The 21650-nt window shown below is 46.3% G+C and overlaps 6 protein-coding genes, 11 non-coding genes and 2 pseudogenes across 17 annotated transcripts in view; 3 read left to right on the top strand and 16 right to left on the bottom strand.

The window, feature by feature from the left end:
• Positions 1-481: 481 nt before the first annotated feature.
• LOC120912119 lies at positions 482-600 on the bottom strand. Its single transcript, XR_005742879.1, has one exon. It is a non-coding gene; the product is annotated as a 5S ribosomal RNA (ribosomal RNA).
• A 101-nt stretch (positions 601-701) lies between these two features.
• Positions 702-820, bottom strand: LOC120911866. Its single transcript, XR_005742635.1, has one exon. It is a non-coding gene; the product is annotated as a 5S ribosomal RNA (ribosomal RNA).
• Positions 821-916: 96 nt separating this feature from the next.
• On the bottom strand, positions 917-1035 carry LOC120912273. Its single transcript, XR_005743028.1, has one exon. It is a non-coding gene; the product is annotated as a 5S ribosomal RNA (ribosomal RNA).
• Positions 1036-1131: 96 nt separating this feature from the next.
• On the bottom strand, positions 1132-1250 carry LOC120911931. The gene has a single exon (XR_005742699.1). It is a non-coding gene; the product is annotated as a 5S ribosomal RNA (ribosomal RNA).
• A 90-nt stretch (positions 1251-1340) lies between these two features.
• Positions 1341-1459, bottom strand: LOC120911925. Its single transcript, XR_005742693.1, has one exon. It is a non-coding gene; the product is annotated as a 5S ribosomal RNA (ribosomal RNA).
• A 91-nt stretch (positions 1460-1550) lies between these two features.
• On the bottom strand, positions 1551-1669 carry LOC120912177. The gene has a single exon (XR_005742934.1). It is a non-coding gene; the product is annotated as a 5S ribosomal RNA (ribosomal RNA).
• A 90-nt stretch (positions 1670-1759) lies between these two features.
• Positions 1760-1878, bottom strand: LOC120912355. Its single transcript, XR_005743047.1, has one exon. It is a non-coding gene; the product is annotated as a 5S ribosomal RNA (ribosomal RNA).
• A 90-nt stretch (positions 1879-1968) lies between these two features.
• LOC120910823 lies at positions 1969-2087 on the bottom strand. Its single transcript, XR_005741630.1, has one exon. It is a non-coding gene; the product is annotated as a 5S ribosomal RNA (ribosomal RNA).
• Positions 2088-2177: 90 nt separating this feature from the next.
• LOC120910822 lies at positions 2178-2296 on the bottom strand. Its single transcript, XR_005741629.1, has one exon. It is a non-coding gene; the product is annotated as a 5S ribosomal RNA (ribosomal RNA).
• A 90-nt stretch (positions 2297-2386) lies between these two features.
• Positions 2387-2505, bottom strand: LOC120910821. The gene has a single exon (XR_005741628.1). It is a non-coding gene; the product is annotated as a 5S ribosomal RNA (ribosomal RNA).
• A 92-nt stretch (positions 2506-2597) lies between these two features.
• LOC120912391 lies at positions 2598-2716 on the bottom strand (annotated as a pseudogene).
• A 94-nt stretch (positions 2717-2810) lies between these two features.
• LOC120912431 lies at positions 2811-2919 on the bottom strand (annotated as a pseudogene).
• Positions 2920-3966: 1047 nt separating this feature from the next.
• Positions 3967-4736, top strand: LOC120909194 (histone H1A-like). The gene has a single exon (XM_040320915.1). It carries the CDS (start codon positions 4011-4013, stop codon positions 4668-4670), a length of 660 nt encoding a protein of 219 aa, XP_040176849.1. The 5' UTR covers positions 3967-4010; the 3' UTR covers positions 4671-4736.
• Positions 4737-6228: 1492 nt separating this feature from the next.
• Positions 6229-6639, bottom strand: LOC120910455 (histone H3). The gene has a single exon (XM_040322211.1). The coding sequence runs from the start codon at positions 6637-6639 to the stop codon at positions 6229-6231; it is 411 nt and encodes a 136-aa protein (XP_040178145.1).
• A 1757-nt stretch (positions 6640-8396) lies between these two features.
• On the bottom strand, positions 8397-8902 carry LOC120909200 (histone H2B 1.1). Its single transcript, XM_040320921.1, has one exon. The coding sequence runs from the start codon at positions 8832-8834 to the stop codon at positions 8454-8456; it is 381 nt and encodes a 126-aa protein (XP_040176855.1). The 5' UTR covers positions 8835-8902; the 3' UTR covers positions 8397-8453.
• Positions 8903-9104: 202 nt separating this feature from the next.
• LOC120909196 (histone H2A type 1) lies at positions 9105-10802 on the top strand. Its single transcript, XM_040320917.1, has one exon. It carries the CDS (start codon positions 9161-9163, stop codon positions 9551-9553), a length of 393 nt encoding a protein of 130 aa, XP_040176851.1. The 5' UTR covers positions 9105-9160; the 3' UTR covers positions 9554-10802.
• Positions 10803-11548: 746 nt separating this feature from the next.
• On the top strand, positions 11549-11966 carry LOC120909203 (histone H4). Its single transcript, XM_040320925.1, has one exon. The coding sequence runs from the start codon at positions 11598-11600 to the stop codon at positions 11907-11909; it is 312 nt and encodes a 103-aa protein (XP_040176859.1). The 5' UTR covers positions 11549-11597; the 3' UTR covers positions 11910-11966.
• A 1840-nt stretch (positions 11967-13806) lies between these two features.
• LOC120909205 overlaps positions 13807-21650 on the bottom strand; it is a 53061-nt gene continuing 45217 nt past the window's right edge. The window contains exon 3 of the mRNA XM_040320927.1: positions 13807-14175. Within this exon, the coding sequence (XP_040176861.1) occupies positions 13864-14175 (312 nt within the window). The 3' untranslated portion in view covers positions 13807-13863. The remainder of the gene's footprint in view (positions 14176-21650) is intronic.
• Positions 19251-19369, bottom strand: LOC120912118. Its single transcript, XR_005742878.1, has one exon. It is a non-coding gene; the product is annotated as a 5S ribosomal RNA (ribosomal RNA).

Below are 21650 nucleotides of genomic sequence, written 5' to 3'. Positions count from 1 at the left end.
CTTCTTCCCCTCCACCGGCTGATGATCAGGGAACTGCCGAAGCCGCCCCGCTGCCTCATCTGAACATCATGGACCTGAGAGCTATCGCAGCAGATATTAAGGACACTCTCTCAGCCGCCATTGCTGACTTGAGGATAGATATCCGCTCCCTCACTGACAGGGTTGCGGTTACTGAAAAGTCTCTAGAGGACCACAACCAGGTTCTGATCAGGTCCACCAGCAAGATAGATGATCATACCCTCCAACTTAGGGATGTGAACAGACACCTGGAGGAGGTATTCCCAGGCGGTTTCCCATCCAGGTACTAACCAGGCCCGACCCTGCTTAGCCTCTGAGATCAGACGAGATCGGGCGCTTTTAGGGTGATGTGGCCGTAGGCGATAACCATGGCTGTCCTTAACACTCTTGAAGATAGCATGGAAGAAAGACTCGGGGAAAAAAAGATTCAAGGACTCCACCACACCAACTAAAAAAAAAAAAAAGCCTACAGCACCTGGTATTCCCAGACGGTTTCCCATCCAGGTACTGACCAGGCCCGACCCTGCTTAGCCTCCAAGATCAGACGAGATTGGGCGCTTTCAGGGTGATGTGGCCGTAGGCGATAAGCATGGCTGTCCTTAACTCTCTTGAAGATAGCATGGAAGAAAGACTCGGGGAAAAAAAGATTCAAGGACTCCACCACACCAACTAAAAAAAAAATAAGCCTACAGCACCTGGTATTCCTAGGCGGTCTCCCATCCAGGTACTAACCAGGCCCGACCCTGCTTAGCCTCCGAGATCAGACGAGATCGGGCGCTTTCAGGGTGATGTGGCCGTAGGCAATAACCATGGCTGTCCTTAACTCTCTTGAAGATAGCATGGAACAAAGTCTCGGAAAAAAAAAGATTCAAGGACTCCCCCACAACCCCAAAAAAAAAGCTTACAGCACCTGGTATTCCCAGGCGGTCTCCCATCCAGGTACTAACCAGGCCCGACCCTGCTTAGCCTCCGAGATCAGATGAGATTGAGCGCTTTCAGGGTGATGTGGCCATAGGCAATAACCATGGCTGTCCTTAACTCTCTTGAAGATAGCATGGAACAAAGTCTCGGAAAAAAAAAGATTCAAGGACTCCCCCACAACCCAAAAAAGAAAGCTTACAGCACCTGGTATTCCCAGGCGGTCTCCCATCCAGGTACTAACCAGGCCCGACCTTGCTTAGCCTCCGAGATCAGACGAGATCGGGCGCTTTCAAGGTGATGTGGCCGTAGGCGATAACCATGGCTGTCCTTAACTCTCTTGAAGATAGCATGGAAGAAAGACTGGGGGAAAAAAGAGATTCAAGACTCCACCAAAACAAAAAAGCCTACAGCACCTGGTATTCCCAGGCGGTCTCCCATCCAGGTACTAACCAGGCCCGACCTTGCTTAGCCTCCAAGATCAGACGAGATCGGGCGCTTTCAAGGTGATGTGGCCGTAGGCGATAACCATGGCTGTCCTTAACTCTCTTGAAGATAGCATGGAAGAAAGACTGGGGGAAAAAAGAGATTCAAGGACTCCACCACAACAAAAAAGCCTACAGCAGCTGGTATTCCCAGGCGGTCTCCCATCCAGGTACTAACCAGGCCCGACCCTGCTTAGCCTCCGAGATCAGACGAGATCGGGCGCTTTCAAGGTGATGTGGCCGTAGGCGATAACCATGGCTGTCCTTAACTCTCTTGAAGATAGCATGGAAGAAAGACTGGGGGAAAAAAGAGATTCAAGACTCCACCAAAACAAAAAAGCCTACAGCACCTGGTATTCCCAGGCGGTCTCCCATCCAGGTACTAACCAGGCCCGACCTTGCTTAGCCTCCGAGATCAGACGAGATCGGGCGCTTTCAAGGTGATGTGGCCGTAGGCGATAACCATGGCTGTCCTTAACTCTCTTGAAGATAGCATGGAAGAAAGACTGGGGGAAAAAAGAGATTCAAGACTCCACCAAAACAAAAAAGCCTACAGCACCTGGTATTCCCAGGCGGTCTCCCATCCAGGTACTAACCAGGCCCGACCCTGCTTAGCCTCCGAGATCAGACGAGATCGGGCGCTTTCAAGGTGATGTGGCCGTAGGCGATAACCATGGCTGTCCTTAACTCTCTTGAAGATAGCATGGAAGAAAGACTGGGGGAAAAAAGAGATTCAAGACTCCACCAAAACAAAAAAGCCTACAGCACCTGGTATTCCCAGGCGGTCTCCCATCCAGGTACTAACCAGGCCCGACCCTGCTTAGCCTCCGAGATCAGACGAGATCGGGCGCTTTCAAGGTGATGTGGCCGTAGGCGATAACCATGGCTGTCCTTAACTCTCTTGAAGATAGCATGGAAGAAAGACTGGGGGAAAAAAGAGATTCAAGACTCCACCAAAACAAAAAAGCCTACAGCACCTGGTATTCCCAGGCGGTCTCCCATCCAGGTACTAACCAGGCCCGACCCTGCTTAGCCTCCGAGATCAGACGAGATCGGGCGCTTTCAAGGTGATGTGGCCGTAGGCGATAACCATGGCTGTCCTTAACTCTCTTGAAGATAGCATGGAAGAAAGACTGGGGGAAAAAAGAGATTCAAGGACTCCACCACAACAAAAAAAGCCTACAGCACCTGGTATTCCCAGGTGGTCTCCCATCCAGGTACTAACCAGGCCCGACCCTGCTTAGCCTCCAAAATCAGTCAAGATCGGGCGCTTTCAAGGTGACGTGGCCGTAGCCGAAAACCATGGCTGGCCTTAACTCTCTTGAAGATAGCTTGGAAGAAAGACTAGAAGAAAAGATTCAAGTACTCCACCACAAAAAAAAAAAAAAAAGCCTACAGCACCTGGTATTCCCAGGCGGTCTCCCATCCAGGTACTAACCAGGCACGACCCTACTTAGCCTCCGAGATCAGACGCTTTCAGGGTGAAGTGGCTGTAGGTGATGACCATGCCTGGCCTTAACTCTCTTGAACATAGCTTGGGAGAAGACTAGAAAAAAAAAAGATTCAAGGACTCCACCCAAAAAAAAAAAAAATAAACAAAATCTGAAACCCTGTCCTGAAAAATGACCATTCAAATAAAATAAGGTTTGTGGTGAGTATGTTTCTGTGTGTTTTTTTTTTTTTTTTTTTTGTATTGTCTAAAAATAAATCCACCGCTCGGCGCTCACTAATCTACAAATAGCCAAAATTTTCTATCAAGATTCACCTCAAGTTACACTATTTTAGGATTTTCAGCAAAGTTCTTGTTACTGAAATTATCACTTATATTCTAGATAGAAGGATACAAAGCAAACATGATACCTGAGTAGACTATATAGCTGTGTAGTAACACAGATCGATAAACGTACTCAACGTATCTGGATACCAATATATGTATCATAGTGACCAGATAATAATATATAGAACATCAAACATGACATTGTGTAATCAGCTGAGACATTTGTATGTATAACAATTTCTGCCATCACATCACACAAGGATCTCATGTCACCGGCTGGCGTTTTTGTTCCAGGCTCCTTCTTCTCAGCTATAGATGAGCAGAGTTCTGTATTAGAGGGAAATGTTTCCTGGTGGTCACTCTCCACTCATCTAATGTGGAGATCATTCTAGTGGGAGATGTGAGAAGATTGTTTTATGTGTAGAATTTGTGTAGAAAAGAAGATAAGAGGAAGAATGGGACACACACTCAGGAGGATGGTTGTGTTTGCAGCCTCTGTGTTCAGCCTCCTCAGCAGCTCCCGGTAGCTGTAAGTGACCCCCGATAAGTGACAGTCCAGTGAGCAGATCGGGTCCCCGATGAAGATAGGACATTGTTTAATTTCAGAATAAAATCGTTTTTCTCTCTGCCCGGGAAACACAACAAGAGAGAGAAGATTCACCTACTCAGGAGTGACAGTCAGTGGGCGTGTCGTATGTGCGACCAATAGCAGTACAGACTAAAGCTTTGTACCAACCAATAGCAGTGCAGAACGTCTTTATATAAGCCAGAGCGGCGCAACCAATTGTATCTATTTGTACTTTTGCAAAATCATGACAGAGACTGAAAGCGCCCCAGCCGCCGCTCCTCCAGCGGAGCCCGCCGCCAAGAAGAAGCCGGCTAAGAAAGCAGCAGCCGGAGGAGCCAAGAAAGGCAGCAAGAAGCCGTCCGGTCCCAGCGTGTCCGAGCTCCTCCTCCAAGCAGTGGCCGCTTCCAAAGAGCGCAGCGGGGTCTCCCTGGCCGCCCTCAAGAAGGTCCTGGCCGCCGGAGGATACGATGTGGAGAAGAACAACAGCCGCCTCAAGGCCGGCATCAGGGGGCTGGTGACTAAGGGGAGCCTCGTCCAGGTCAAAGGACATGGCGCCTCCGGATCCTTCAAGATCAACAAGAAGCAGCAAGAGGGCGACAAGGCCAAGAAAATCGCCAACAAGAAGCCATCGGCTGCGGCCAAGTCCCCCAAGAAACCTGCGGCAGCCAAGAAGCCGGCCAAGTCCCCCAAGAAGAAAGCCCCCAGCAAAGCGGCCAAGAGCCCCAAGAAGGCCGCCAAGAAACCGGCAAAGCCTGCAGCTGCTCCCGCCAAGAAGGCAACAAAGAGCCCCAAAAAGCCCAAAGCTGCAGCCAAGCCGAAAAAAGCCGCCAAAAGTCCGGCTAAGAAGGCGGCTAAGCCTAAGACAGCAGCCAAGCCCAAGAGGGCCGCTCCGAAGAAGAGATAAAGGCAGCAGTAGCCGGACACCCCCCTCATCTCCACCCCACACAAAGGCTCTTCTCAGAGCCACCCACCTCCTCCTAACAGAGCCGCACATACCTACCTACACTCACTAGGAGCCATATAGATTTTGCACACGGTCTAGATGAGATCGCATGTTCCCATCACACATTGTACATGTGTCCCTTGCAGAGAATCTCAGATTTGATATGATAAATCGCACAAAGATTACTAGAGATCCCTCCTGATATAAAAGGTTTTCTGGGCCCCTGCAACGATCCATTTCATGTGAAGATTGGAGCCCTGGAGATCCCCGACCACTGTCTGGTATCTGGGGGGGGGGGGTATTATTCACACTTCCTCTTTCTAGATGGTTGTTCAGGATCTTCAATATTTCATGTGATCGGTATAAGGGGAATCCTTGTACTGATCGGGCATGTTAGAATGATCAGCAAAAAAAAAAAACATAGTGTTATGGACTTCTATTACAGCGAAGGGACTCTTCGCTGTCATAGAATTCCATATGTTCTCCTAAAAATATGAAGATGATTAGCAGCCCCGATGTCACATTTGAATTGCATTTTTATCTCCCGGCTCCCCATAAAATGACATACATGGTCTTATTCGCCAACACAGGAACCACAAGAGGCTGTGATTGGCTGATCAGACTATTTTCAAATTGCAAACTGCACAGCGATGACATTTCGGGGGGCAGAGGATGGTGTTGTGCACTCACAGTACTGATCACTATCTGGTGATTGGTTGACATAAAAAAAAAATGATTTGATGCTTGGAATGAGAAATGTACAACTCTCTACAGGGTGCCAATCATAGTCTTCTGTAGATAATGTGAAGAGAGTGTAAGATGTGCTGATGGGAAGGTGTAACAATGTCACCTGTGCGTGTGAGAGGGGAGATTGGAGAATAGCAGAGGAGAGATTCCTGTGGTAGAAAAATATCTTCATGCAGCAGAAAAATTAATATGGAGTGTGCGATTTAATACTAGTCAGTTGTATCATTTATACACCCGAGCTGAGAAATAGGTGATCTCGGGATCTGTTTACAGGAGGGGGAGGGGTGACTTTGTATTTATCTTGAACAGGTTATGTTTCCCCGATCTCCTGGCAATGGTGAGAGAAGTACAGAGAAATGAACAGAATCTTTCTAGGAACTTGTTTTGTTGTCCTATGTTACATTGTAGTATGTTGGGAACAGAGCGGCGCGAGAAAAGATCTCCTTCTTAGAGAGAAGTGTGAATTGTTACTTTGAAATGGTTTTAGAGATATTAGAGATGAATGCAGAGAAGAATGAAGTAATGTGAGCGATCCTCCAAACACTATTTCTACTTAACACAGACATTCTCTTAGAATAAGAAATGAAGTGAGTAGAAAATACAATGAGAAAAATTAAATACATGTGGTGTGGGGGGGGGTGTAGAGGAAGTATTCGTATGATGTAGTAGGGAGGAGATTGTATGGAGCTCTTTGTGAGGAGGATGTGGTGGCTCTGAGAAGAGCCTTTGTTTTGTGTGTCGGAGGGGGTGATGAGGATGTCGGCGGAGTAGATTATGCCCTCTCTCCACGGATGCGGCGTGCCAGCTGTATGTCTTTGGGCATGATGGTGACCCTCTTGGCGTGGATGGCGCAGAGGTTGGTATCCTCGAAGAGTCCTACGAGATAAGCCTCGGAGGCCTCCTGCAGAGCCATGACGGCGGAGCTCTGGAAACGCAGGTCGGTCTTGAAGTCCTGGGCGATCTCTCGGACGAGGCGCTGGAAGGGCAGCTTGCGGATGAGCAGCTCGGTGGATTTCTGGTAGCGTCGGATCTCTCGGAGAGCGACGGTGCCGGGCCTGTAGCGGTGAGGCTTCTTGACTCCGCCGGTGGCCGGGGCGCTCTTGCGGGCGGCTTTGGTAGCCAGCTGCTTGCGGGGAGCTTTCCCTCCGGTGGACTTACGAGCGGTTTGCTTGGTTCTTGCCATGGCTGATGAAACACAAGTGTGATAGAATACGGGCTGTGCGGCGCCTATTTATACACATCACTGTCTTCTGATTGGAGAACTAACTCACACCCCTTTTCATGATTGGTTTACTTAAAAAACGCGGCATTTTTAAAATGCCCGCCAAGATCTGCCCGTTAACTGTGTTAGAGTTACCTTCTTTGTGTGGGGTTGGGAGTTCCCTCCACATCATACAATGTGTACGAATCAGGAGCTCTGACATTGGACTGATTATCTCCATAATACAGTAATTGAGACAGAAAATCCTCCTCCGATCTCACTGATCGGATAATTCCGTGGTTTGTGAATAACAGGTAGAAAGGTGACTTGTACAGCTTGTTCTATTCAGCACAATGATGTACTAACATGGAGGGGACAGATCGCTGAGCAGACAATGAGTTGTCTCCCCCAAGCTCCGGACAGATCCGGGATGGTGCATCATTATTTCTAGATGGTCCATGTGGATCAGGATTACACCATGAACTCCTATTGCTGGATTTACATTCCCCTTTCAATCTATTCCCCATGTAAACATTCTAAACGGTGTGCCGCTAACTCCTACCGGGGGATTTGAGGGAATGGACGCAGCGCGACATCTAGATGTCATTATCAATCCTATCAATGTACATTAAGGTTTTATTTGTCAAACAATGCACCAAAAACATTATTTGAACTATAATTCTCATGATATCATGTCAACATTAGGAGGTGACAGCTCTGATATGTAGTACACGGGTGGCTCTAAGAAGAGCATGTGTGTCCTGTTCGGATGATGGGGATTTGCTTGGCGCTGGTGTACTACATTATTATACAGGATTTATATAGCGCCAACAATTTGCACAGCTCTTTACAATAAAAAAAAAAAAAAGGCTGACAGTACAATCACAATGCAGCTCAATACAAACGGAATACGAGGGCCCTACTAATTGAGCTTGCAATGTAAAGAAATATGTTCAAAATCAAAGATTAGAGACTCCTTTTCAGTGTAAGAATCAGAAACATTGAGAATGGATCATTTGTGCCCAATATTTCAGTAAATTAGATGACACAGACAGTCTCTCCCCCGATTTAAGGTGAGTCGATGATTGTGTGTGTATATGTATTATATTTGGACTCCCATAAAGGAAGTTGATGCTGTATAACACAAATACATCACAAGGGGATGTATTGGTAAATATTCTGAGCAGATGATCCTTAAACTATTCCTAATATGTAAGCATCCCCCTGTATATGTGTCTCCGAAAATTAACACGATTTGTGAAAAGTTTAAGATCATTTATAAAACGGAAAACAAACTTATCGGTCAAAAAGTATACAATGAAAAGATATTATAGGATGTGTACTATAAAAATCCGCTATCTAGTTTCGGAAAATAACTCCCATGTATTCCCTGTCCAACACTGACACCTAGTGGTGATAAAATGCAAGCCTTTTACACGGGAAGATATTGGATGTTTTTTGTTCCCACTAGCCGACAATATTCATGTAAAAATTAGATGTTCCGGCTATCCATTCTACATAACGGGGCAAAAAAAAAAAAAAAAAAACCTGGAATTCCTCAATAAAGGAAATCTGGAAGAATAGATGGTATTCGGATGGATTTATTCTAAAACATCCACAAATGTATAACTCCGTCAGATTACACAAACATGATTGATATCATACAATTAGTTTATTTTTCACCAATGTTTAGAATCTCTAATTGATACAATGTGATGAGAGCTCATTGATGGAAATGGTGGGTGGCTCTTAGAAGAGCCTTTGTGTCTTGTGTTGGGATGATGATGATGGGGGGATTACTTGGCGCTGGTGTACTTGGTGACGGCCTTGGTGCCCTCGGAGACGGCGTGCTTGGCCAGCTCTCCGGGCAGGAGGAGGCGGACGGCGGTCTGGATCTCCCGGGAGGTGATGGTGCGGCGCTTGTTGTAATGAGCCAGGCGGGAAGATTCTCCGGCGATGCGCTCGAAGATGTCATTGACAAAGGAGTTCATGATGCCCATGGCCTTGGAGGAGATGCCGGTGTCGGGGTGGACCTGCTTGAGCACCTTGTACACGTAGATGGCATAACTCTCCTTCCTGCTCTTCCTCCGTTTCTTGCCATCCTTCTTCTGGCTCTTGGTCACGGCTTTCTTGGAGCCCTTCTTGGGCGCCGGAGCGGACTTGGCTGGTTCAGGCATGATTCGGATTAATTATATGTTTCTTGCTCTGTGCAGAGAAAGTGTGCTGGAGCCGCCCTTGTGTGCTGCTTATATAGGCGTCCTATGCAAATGAGTCCACACCCCTCCTCACTCTTCTATTGGAGGATTCAATCATGTGATGGAGAGTGACGTCATGGTTTCCTACCTTCTATTACAGATTGGTCTAGAGACAAGTCTTAACGCTATTGGCTGGATTCAAACGTGACCAATCGCAGCGTGTGACGTCGGAGCACTGAGTGTATAAATGAAGGGGAGTGATCTGTGGGGTGATATTCTCCATTGAGTAACCCAATCATCTACTTACAATGTCAGGACGCGGCAAACAAGGAGGCAAGGTTCGGGCTAAGGCCAAGACACGCTCATCCCGGGCTGGTCTGCAGTTCCCAGTCGGTCGTGTTCACCGTCTGCTCAGGAAGGGTAACTATGCCGAGCGGGTCGGCGCCGGAGCTCCAGTGTATCTGGCTGCCGTCCTCGAGTATCTCACGGCTGAGATCCTTGAGCTGGCCGGCAACGCCGCCCGCGACAACAAGAAGACCCGCATCATCCCCCGACACCTCCAGCTGGCTGTCCGCAACGACGAGGAGCTCAACAAGCTGCTGGGCGGCGTCACCATTGCCCAAGGAGGAGTCCTGCCCAACATCCAGGCCGTGCTGCTGCCCAAGAAGACCGAGAGCCACAAGGCCACCAAATCCAAGTAATCCCGATCGCTTCATTCCCCTCCCATTACCCAACAAAACAAAGGCTCTTCTAAGAGCCACCCACCTCTCCATACAAAGAGCCCGACACATGTACATTGTTTTTCTTTTTTCCTATTCTCAGGTACACAATTCACTCTAAAAAGCAAACATGTTGTATTCTAAACACTTCTCTACAAGTGACTAATAAAGTAGGAAGATTCGGACTTATTATACCCCCTCCATATAAAGACACCCATACATTGTTATCGGGAGATCTGATTGTATGTTCTCTCATTTCATGGCAGTTTATAGAACAAAGTGATGTCATTACAGGGAATGATCTTCATTGCTCTCCGTCCTTTAGTTCTGACGGATGATTCGATTTAATTCCATACACGCTAAACAAGAATACTTCCGACTGAGAAGCGACACAGATCTCCTTCAGAGTCACCAGAATAAAGAGATCTAAAGGAATCTCCAACAACTGTGATTTGCTCAACGTTCTAATTCTGTCGTAGAAATTTATCTCAGGAATTCGATAGACTGTTACAGTCATCTCAGATCCACTCAGCCGACCCTTCCGGGAACATTGATCAACTTGGTCCCCTTCATTTCAGTGGAATTATTTACCAAGAATAAGAAATACGTTGGAAATAATCATTTCCGAATTGTTTTGGTTTGACATCAGAATACAGAATCCGCCCTGCTATAGAGATGAATGGAAAGTCTACCCAACAAGTGTTTTCCGGGATGAGAACAGATCTCGGAATACATTTCTATGGAGTCCTCATAAAAAGACAGAATCACTGGCTGATGGAGGAACCGCCCACAGCTCGGTTTTCAAATTTGCCCGCCTGAATTGTGTAGATCGTTACAGATAAATATTCATCCCTCTTATACCGCCAAAACCTACACCGAGGAGATGATCGGATGAGACATTTACCGGAGAAATATGCGCTCTAATTTGCATTAGTCCGGAATGATTAGGAAATAATTCTGTTTGTTACTCAACCATGAGAAAACACTTCTGTATGTTCTCAGAATCCAGGATCTCATCACTGCTTCACACAAAATATGAAAGAGAAATGTCTTCTATTATAGATCTCTACTTTTCTATATGATGGAGAAATTAAGTCATGATCACATACAGATCTGATCATGAAATGTCACTGACTGATATTTATTTGTCGCTTTCAGACATTTATCAGTGAAAGATTGTCCTCATATCCCAACCAGAATATGTATAACAATAAATACATATCAACCATGACACCGATAAATATGTACAATGAATGCATACAAAAGGATATCTATATAGATAGATATCGAGCCCTTTCCAACTATATCAAGCGCTTATGAATTGGTAAAATCCGATATATCTTAAGTGAGTAATAATCAATATTAATGACCATTAGGTTAAAAAGCAGCTTCTCTATAAACCTACCAAATTCTTAAACGTGTAATAAAACACACAAAAATGCAGCGCTAAAAGTATCAAACAATATTAAATAATGTGCGTTGACGGAACCAATATCTTAAGTGTATCTTTGGTTCCATCAATGCACACTTGCTATTTGATATAGGCTGATGCTGTTTTATTATATTTAATGAATAAAGTAAATATTTCACGTCTGAACTAAAGAATCAGATCAATTCCCACGTTGTAACACGCACTCTGCCAGAGGTTTATAAGGTTCTGAGAATGTGAAATACTAGTATGCTGTGGTATCCCCGTATATATGTTTCTTTTTCAGAGTAATATATATATATATATATTCGGTGTAATCTCTAAAAAAAAAAAAACTAGAAAGCCATTGAGAAGGAAGAATAGATTTGTCTTCTCTAGAAAAATTTCTGTTGCCTTAATATTTTTCAGAACAGCAGAATGTTTAGCAGCGTTACACATGGGGAAAAAAAAAAAAAAAAACACATCTATTCTGTGTAATGAACTGGTGTGACTCCGCCTTTTATCAGCATGGTTTCTATCAGGTCCGCACAATCGCTATAAAAGGAGAGCGGACAATCGGCTAATCTCAGTTCTTTGTACTGTCAGAGGAGCGTAATCATGTCTGGTCGCGGTAAAGGAGGGAAGGGTCTGGGGAAAGGAGGCGCTAAGCGGCACAGGAAGGTGCTCCGGGACAACATCCAGGGCATCACCAAACCCGCCATCCGACGTTTGGCCCGCAGAGGGGGTGTCAAGCGCATCTCCGGACTCATCTATGAGGAGACCCGCGGAGTGCTTAAGGTTTTCCTGGAGAATGTCATCCGCGATGCCGTCACCTACACCGAGCATGCCAAGAGGAAGACTGTCACCGCCATGGATGTCGTCTATGCTCTCAAACGCCAGGGGCGCACTCTCTACGGATTCGGAGGCTAAATCCTCATGAACACCTACCCACTTCCCCTACACAAAGGCCCTTCTCAGGGCCACCCACCTTCTCATACAAAGGGCTGTCTATAGATTTATCTATACATTTCTCCCCGAGTTTTACGTTTCTAGCACTTTTAGGGGTGATCTTGAGGAGATTGCATAGTATGTGGCCAGGATTTAGAATGTCCACACATTTTGATGGTATAATATTTTGTATTCAAACAATTAAGTTGGACATGTCTGCTGGACATGAATCGTAAAATAGTTCTAGATGAAAAATACCGGGTAAGCGCTATAGAGTACTAAAGGGAAATATTCGTAATACTTATTTGTCACAAAGTATTTAATTCCCCCAGTAAGAGACATGATGATTGTATAGAAATCGTCCATTCATCTATTTCCTGGTCAGATCCGGAGCTTTGATCGCTCTGTTTCTCTGGCAGGAAATTTTAAACATTCAAATCGAAGCCGAGCCAATCCCAGTTCTGGACGTTTCTTGAACCCTTTCTTTGTTAGACTAGGAATGTGATTAGAACACACATGGATCTCTCACCCCCTTTCCTGCAGAAAGAACACAAGAGATGGAGTGGAGGGAATCGAATTCTGGATGATCTCGTTACACCTTATTACATGTACCGACTAGTATATTACATCGATTGGAAGCACCATTTACATTTCTCTTTATATGGGAAGGTGGGTGTCCCCGAGTCATCTCTAACATTGGTAATTGTCTGATTTAGATCTGTATTAAATTCAGGATTGGAATTGGGGCTATTTAAATACATTGTAGTCAGACTTTCTACAGGTTTCTGGGTGTCTCCGGTTTATCTTCTATCATCCGGGTTCTCTATGCATTGCGGAGATCATCTCCAAATTCTGACTGTATACATTCCTCTATTCTTCGCCTTGTATTGCACACAAAGTTATACCCTGACTGACCACTAGGTGGCAGCGCTGAGTAAACATTTACGCCGCACTCAGAAGCATTGTTAGAATTTCAGATCCGCCACAATCTCCCGCCTTACATTGTAACTTTATATGAAATCACAACCAGGGAAGATACAATAGAAGAGTTCTTAACCCATAACACAACGTAACGGGAGATCTCCCTTAGAAATATTGTTTCAATGTTATATCCACCACCATATCCCGGCTTACATTGTTACTTTATCTGATAATACACTTTGGAAAGATACAACAAAAACAAACAATGTGTATAAAAAAAGATTCTAGATCTGTAGCCCATAACGCATCGGGAATGGCAGCAGGAAAATTAGCTCATTCACATCCTATGATTGTGTCAATTCATTTCCAATCCTCTCAGTGCTATGAGATCGCAGAACTCAATACGAGAATTGATATATGAATATGTCACTGAGCGATATTTATTGTTCTCTCCTACATGTAGCGGTGACAGATTTTCACACCCCGAATAGGTCTATAAAGACATGTGAGGCGACTGGTAGTACTCAGGACACCGCCAGAGAAATATGAACAATGATGTTCCAAACATGTGTTTCATGTCTGAAATGAAATCAGGTCGGTTTCCTGTTTAGGTTCCAAATATTTGATTTTGTTCGCAGTATAAATTGTCGCGGCCCCGCCCCCTTCAGCTCTTTATAAAGAGGTGACAGAAATGTAGAAGAGATGAGAGCCACATACAGAACCAATCGATTTTTATTGACTAAGGAAAAGGGTTTTTATCGCTGGAACAACCTACCCGACAGATAATAAAAGTGAGATAACGATATTGTAAGACGATCTATACACAGATCTACTGTATATCTAAAATCGTACAATCGGATTGTATAGTGTATGTTTAGCTATAAAGAACTTCATTTCCCACATACTAAAACATTATAACGCCAGGAGAAATATATAGTGAGCCCTTTGTATGAGAAGGTGGGTGGCCCTGAGAAGGGCCTTTGTGTAGGGGAAGTGGGTAGGTGTTCATGAGGATTTAGCCTCCGAATCCGTAGAGAGTGCGCCCCTGGCGTTTGAGAGCATAGACGACATCCATGGCGGTGACGGTCTTCCTCTTGGCGTGCTCGGTGTAGGTGACGGCATCGCGGATGACATTCTCCAGGAAGACTTTGAGCACTCCGCGGGTCTCCTCATAGATGAGTCCGGAGATGCGCTTGACACCCCCTCTGCGGGCCAAACGTCGGATGGCGGGTTTGGTGATGCCCTGGATGTTGTCCCGGAGCACCTTCCTGTGCCGCTTAGCTCCTCCTTTCCCCAGACCCTTCCCTCCTTTACCGCGACCAGACATCTCGGAAATCTGCGTTATTCAGACAAACAGTAAAGAAACCGCACACAGCCACCTCCTTATATACAGCCTGGGCGGACCTGATGGAAAGCTTCTTGGGAAAGAGGCGGAGTCACACACATTCATTACAATACAAAATACATAAATAGAAGATTTCATTTATTTTTAAGGCTCCTAAATATTCTGTGGTAATCAAATATATTAATGAAACAGCAATACATTTCCAGAAGATGAATTTATTCCTTCTTCTCAATGCTTTTCTATTCATATCTGGAGATTACACGGAGAACATTAATCTTTAACTCTTCATAACAGGAACACAATCAGCAGTTTCAATTGTTCATATTTATAAAACGTTATTTCGAAAGGAAAATAAAGTAGCACATTGCCTCCGACATCTCACCTTCCTGGGTGTGAGGATGTGCGGACCTGATGGGAAACATGTGGATAAGGGGTGGGTCTAGTCATGTATTTCACTGCAAAGAATTTAATTTATTTAGAAGATTTTCAATATTTTGCTCAACGGATGTAATTCATCAGAAGCACAACTTTGTCTTTATTGATGAATTGTACATATTTGTCTGATATGTCATGATTATTACCTATTTCTACCAATAATGTCACATTTCCAGATCTCTATATAGGACGAGCAAAATGTGTGCAATCTGCTATATGTATAAATTATATATCAGAGAAAGAGAGCGAGAGAAGGAAAAACAAAAACAAGTGAATATATATATATATATATATTTCACTTGTTTTTGTTTTTCCTTCTCTCGCTCTAAGGACATGGCAGTTGGAATAAAAGAGAACCTATGAAAATGTTTTACATTTATTTAATAATCTTCAGATTTCTCGGATAAATGTCTCATCTGGTGATCTCAGTGTCGGATTTGGCGGGATAATTGGGGCTGATTATTTCTCTGTAACGATCTTCACAATTCAGGCGGGCACATTTGAAAGTAGCAATTTGAAATACGAGCCAATCAGAGCAGTGGGCGTTTCCTTCACCAGCCAGTAATGTCTTTCTGATGAGAATTTCAAAGAAATGTGTTCTGAGATCTTTCTCCTTTTTCAGCCCAGAAAATACTTGTTCTGTAGCCTTTTCATTGTTCTCTATAGAAAACATTCTCTAGCAGGGCGGATTCTGTATTTGTGAAGTAAAAGAAAAGACTAGAAAAAATGTGACATTCATATTTCTAATGGATTTATTATTCTTGGTTAGATAAACTGCCCGACAATTCAGAAGAGTGTTGATCGATGTTCCCGGAGGAAGAGATATCAGATTTTAGAGTCGGATTATTCTTTCTATCGGAGATCATTAGAACGTTCCATAGAATGTCGGCGGGAAATGTGACTGAATCAATTTCATATTTGCACCAATCACAGTTCTCGGCGATTTCTTCAGATAAAATGTATTTCGTGTGAAGGAGGATCTGAGATCTGAGTTCCATTCAGCTGGGGGGTGTTGGTTTGGTATTTAATATTGAATGATCTCTGATCTCCAGAAGATATTCAGCAGAATTAAAAGATGGAGGACAATGAAAACCAGTCCCTGGAAGGAGATCACACTGTTCCTTCACACGAAATACATTTGAATACATGATACAAATCATAGAATCTCTGAATTGCTGTTAGGATGGACAGACATGTAGGGCTGGATGGTTTTGATTGGAGGGGTTTATCGGTGAGTAGACGATCAGCATAGAAAGATTGGAATAAATGGAGATGAGAGAATGATGTACTGTGATCACATTTCCTGTCATTACTTCCTCACCTGTATGCCAAGTCTGAGTGTGATAAGAAAACAAAGGGTTTGCCTTTACAGGGAACTTTACCTGACATTATTAATAATATACAACTTGATTGGACAATAGGAATAGATACCAGGCATGTCCGGCTCTATGCAGAGAGATGTGGGTGGCATGTTTGTGAGGCTATGCTAAAATAATAATATTGATCTTTAGATGTGGAGTAGATCGGTCAGACTAGGAGGGGAATGAACAAACTTTCCTTCTATTCCCTCCCTGGTTCTAGATTTATTGCGGAGATCATCTCCCTTTTCTGCCTGTATACATTCCCTATTCATCGCCTTGTACTGGGCCCACACCCAAGTGTTCTACCAGGAATGACCACAAGGTGGCAGAGCTGAATAAACACTTATGCCGCCCTCACATATTGTTACACTAAAAGATCCTCCACAATCTCCCGTCTTACATTGTTACTTTATCTGAAAAGACACATTGAGAAGATCGCGGAGTTCTTAACCCGCAACACAATCGGGAGATAGAAGTGAGAAAAACGAAACATTGTATCTACTCAATCATCCCGGACAAATCTTTGTCTATTTGTATCATTTTCAATCATCAACAGCAGATCAATGTACATAGATAAAGCCATACGCTGCCTGATAGGTAAATGACACAAAATATATACAAAGTATCAGCTACATACAAATGTGATCACCATATCACCTCGGACAGCACACAGGCCTTTATAGAAGTTAGAGGTGGAGAATTGTCCCTAGGGAATCGGACATATTCATCACCTTTACTAATATCTACACATTTATAAGTGAACTTACACATGATCTCCAATCCTGGAAACCATTTCATTCTCATCATTCCCCAGTGTCTGAAAAATCAAATAAACGAACAAAAATAAAAACAAAAACAAAACAAAAAAAAAAAAATTCAATCATTGTATTGTCGCCATTAGGGGATTGAAAAATGCAAAGTGTTAATATTAAAAGGAGTTTTGATTGAGTTAAACATACAAGATGTGCATATTGCAATCAAAGTGAATGTTCAGCCTAAACATTTTTTTTTTTTTTTTTTTAAGTTTTGGATCAACATGAGGAAAGGTTACAACCTCTGTCAGGTTTTTACTACTTTAAAACAATCCATATAGAAGTGCAAAGCTTCATTGATAAACTTGCAAACCACAAAGTGTGCGCCCCATACACTCTTCATTGTGATTTCCTCCACTAACAACCACATAGAGCAGATTACCAGACACACCTGATATGTTGGAAAGTCATACAGTGGGGGTGACCCCATCCCTTTTTACATCACATGCCCGTGGCATGATGGGAATGTGATGTAATAAGGGGTGGGGTCGCCGGGTGGCATCACCTGGTGACCAAGCCCCATGCCTATATAAATCGTTGCGCAACGTACACACGGCATTACAGCGGTAGAGGTTGTTGTGTCAACATTGCTAGAAGAGAAGAGGGAACAAGACGGCAAAGAAGTCCGGGGCCCCACTTGTAAAAGAGCTTAAAGAATAAAGTGGGGGCCCCTGGCAGAACGCCCCCCAAGCTGACTAATAAATTACTTTTATTTTTTTATTTAACATTTTTCCCCCAGGTGAATGGGTAGGGGTACGATGTACCCGATACTCATTCACATAGGGTGGGAGGACAGGATCTGGGGGCCCCCTTATTAAAGGGGGCTACCGGATTCCGATAAGCCCCCCGCTCGAAGACCCCGACAACCAACGGCCAGGGTTGTTGGGAAGAGGCCCTTGTCCCCATCAACATGGGGACAATGGTGCTTTAGGGTGGGGGCGTAGTGCCCCCCCTGCTCCAAAGCACCCCCCCCCCAATTTTGAGGGCATGCGGTCTGCTACGTTTCAAGAGGGGGGGGGCTCGCTTGGCCCCCACCCCCATTCCTCACTGGCCGGGCTGCATGCTCGAATAAGGGTCTGGTATGGATTTTGGGGGAACCCCCATGCCATTTTTTCAGTGTAGGTGTTCCCCCTTAAAATCCATACCAGACCCAAGGGCCTGGTATGCTCCTGAAGGGGAACCCATGCCAGTTTGTTATTTAAAATTTGGCGCTGACTTTCCCTTAATGATCAGCGTAACAAAAAAAAGGCAGGTTTCCAGGTGCGCCTCTTAAACCCGTGCAAATGCAGCTACGCCACTTGATATTTATCAAGATTGTGCCGGCGTAGTGAATAGGCGCACCAGAATGGACAAAAATGCTGCATGCGCAGTACACAAACAAACCTATGTGTAAATCAGCCCCTATGTGTGGAGAAAAAAAGGCACTGCACACCAACATCAAAACCTCATCCCAACTGTGAAGTATGGTGGTGGGGGCATTCATCTAACCAAAATTGATGGTTCGGCCGGGGAGAGAACCTGTTGTGGTCAGAGATAGAGGGGATAGCTGTCACCACTAAGGGACCAACCAACTTATTTCCAGGGACTACAGTGAGTAAGTGAAGTAAGTACCGGAGCAGTATTCTCACCAAACAGGGGCGGTGAAGAATCAGGAAACGGGGGGCGTGGCCGGACTGAGCAAAAAGATGGACGCGTGAGCTCTGAGCTCCTGCCACCTCAGAGCGATTAGCATCCATTAGCTGAGATTTTACACCCCGTTTGTACCTACCGTGATGGGAACTGCATCCAGGCACACTTCTGCCTCCTGCACCCCGAGGGAAAACGCAGCCTCCCAGGGACAGAATATCACGGAGATGTTACACTCATCCAGGGGGAACATGGCTTCATCCCACCAAGGCACTGCTCGAGGCCCGGCACCCTTACCCCATGCCGCTTCGTCTGACATTGTGCTAATGGCGCCCCCGACAACTTCTTCCCCTCCACCGGCTGATGATCAGGGAACTGCCGAGGCCGCCCCGCTGCCTCATCTGAACATCATGGACCTGAGAGCTATCGCAGCAGATATTAAGGACACTCTCTCAGCCGCCATTGCTGACTTGAGGATAGATATCCGCTCCCTCACTGACAGGGTTGCGGTTACTGAAAAGTCTCTAGAGGACCACAACCAGGTTCTGATCAGGTCCACCAGCAAGATAGATGATCATACCCTCCAACTTAGGGATGTGAACAGACACCTGGAGGAGGTATTCCCAGGCGGTCTCCCATCCAGGTACTAACCAGGCCTGACCCTGCTTAGCCTCCGAGATCAGACGAGATCGGGAGCTTTTAGGGTGATGTGGCCGTAGGCAATAACCATGGCTGTCCTTAACTCTCTTGAAGATAGCATGGAAGAAAGACTCGGGGAAAAAAAGATTCAAGGACTCCACCACACCAACTAAAAAAAAAAAAAAGCCTACAGCACCTGGTATTCCCAGACGGTTTCCCATCCAGGTACTGACCAGGCCCGACCCTGCTTAGCCTCCAAGATCAGACGAGATTGGGCGCTTTCAGGGTGATGTGGCCGTAGGCGATAACCATGGCTGTCCTCAGGGCCGGTGCAAGGATTTCTGCCTACACAAGCGAAGCTCCATTTTGGCGCCCCCCCCCCCAACGGCCACCCACCTCCCTTGCAAAAATGTTTCTTTCAATAATTTTTTTATATAAAAAAAAACACACTAATTTGTGCTTTTGTAACCACGCCACACCAGAAATTCTTAGTATAATATACACCATACTACTAAATGTAAAACATACTGGACCCCTTTACATTACACAGCACCCTACACCACTGGACCCCATTACACAGACACCCCCAACAGTGCAGACCCCCACAGTACAGACACCCCTATAGTGCAGACCCCCACAGTACAGACACCCTTACAGTGCAGACCCCCACCCGACACAGTACAGACACCCCTACAGTGCAGACCCCCACCCCTATAGTGCAGACCCCCACAGTACAGACACCCCTACAGTGCAGACCCCCATACCCCACAGTACAGACACCCCTATAGTGCAGCCCCCCACAGTACAGAAACCCTTACAGTGCAGACCCCAACAAGACACAGTACAGACACCCCTACAGTGCAGACCCCCACCCCTATAGTGCAGACCCCCACAGTACAGACACCCCTACAGTACAGACCCCCTATAGTGCAGACTCCCACAGTACAGACACCCCTACAGTGCAGACCCCCACAGTACAGACACCCCTACAATGCAGACACCCCTACAGTGCAGACTAGAGGTAGACCGATATGGGTTTTTCTCTGGCCGATACCGATGCCGATATTTCAAAATTGGGGCGGCCGATGGCCGATATTTTTTATTTTTTTTTCATTATCTCAGAAAATCTAGGTTGGGGAGGAGGTTATTGTTTAGGGTGGAGAGGTAAAGTGCAGCCTATCAGTGTCCAACAGTGCCACCTCATTAGTGTCCACCAGTTCAGCCTGTCAGTGCAACCTCATCACTGCCTACCAGTTCAGCCCATTAGTGTCCATCAGTGCCACCTCATTACTGCCCACCAGTGCCACCTCATAATTATTAAAAAAGAAAAAAAAATACAATCTTAGTCATTTTAAGGAGGGGGGTACAGAGAGGTGGTTGTGGAGGAGGGGGGTACAGAGAGGTGGTTGTGGAGGAGGGGGGGTACAGAGAGGGCTATAAAGCTACTTCTCTGTGCCCCCTCCTCTACCGCCACCTCTCTGTACCCCCTCCTCTACAGCCACCTCTCTGTACCCCCCTCCTCTACAGCCACCTCTCTGTACCCCCCTCCTCTACAGCCACCTCTCTGTACCCCCCCTCCTCCACAGCCACCTCTCTGTACCCGCCCTCCTCCACAGCCACCTCTCTGTACCCCCCCTCCTCCACAGCCACCTCTCTGTACCCCCCTCCTCCACAGCCACCTCTCTCTGTACCCGCCTCCTCCACAGCCATGTGTTGTGGAGAGGGTGGATGGTGCTAGGCGTGGGTGGGGATGCGTTGTGGAGAGGGGTGGGTGGGGATGCGTTGTGGAGAGGGGTGGGTGGGGATGCATTGTGAAGTGGGATGGATGGTGCTTGGCGTGGGTGGTGATGCGTTGTGGTGATGCGTTGGAGAGGAGTGGGTGGTACCCGCCTCCTCCACAGCCACCTCTCTCTGTACCCGCCTCCTCCACAGCCATGTGTTGTGGAGAGGGTGGATGGTGCTAGGCGTGGGTGGGGATGCGTTGTGGAGAGGGGTGGGTGGGGATGCGTTGTGGAGAGGGGTGGGTGGGGATGCGTTGTGGAGAGGGGTGGGTGGGGATGCATTGTGAAGTGGGATGGATGGTGCTTGGCGTGGGTGGTGATGCGTTGGAGAGGAGTGGGTGGTACCCGCCTCCTCCACAGCCACCTCTCTCTGTACCCGCCTCCTCCACAGCCATGTGTTGTGGAGAGGGTGGATGGTGCTAGGCGTGGGTGGGGATGCGTTGTGGAGAGGGGTGGGTGGGGATGCGTTGTGGAGTGGGATGGATGGTGCTGCGTTGTGGTGATGCGTTGTGGAGAGGGGTGGGTGGTACCCGCCTCCTCCACAGCCACCTCTCTCTGTACCCGCCTCCTCCACAGCCATGTGTTGTGGAGAGGGTGGATGGTGCTAGGCGTGGGTGGGGATGCGTTGTGGAGAGGGGTGGGTGGGGATGCATTGTGGAGTGGGATGGATGGTGCTTGGCGTGGGTGGTGATGCGTTGTGGTGATGCGTTGTGGAGAGGGGTGGGTGGTACCCGCCTCCTCCACAGCCACCTCTCTCTGTACCCGCCTCCTCCACAGCCATGTGTTGTGGAGAGGGTGGATGG

The sequence above is a fragment of the Rana temporaria genome, chromosome 8 (assembly GCF_905171775.1).
Source record: "Rana temporaria chromosome 8, aRanTem1.1, whole genome shotgun sequence".
Lineage (NCBI taxonomy): Eukaryota > Metazoa > Chordata > Amphibia > Anura > Ranidae > Rana > Rana temporaria.
Note: the sequence above shows the minus strand (reverse complement) of the source record. Positions and strands in the feature narration are given on the sequence as shown.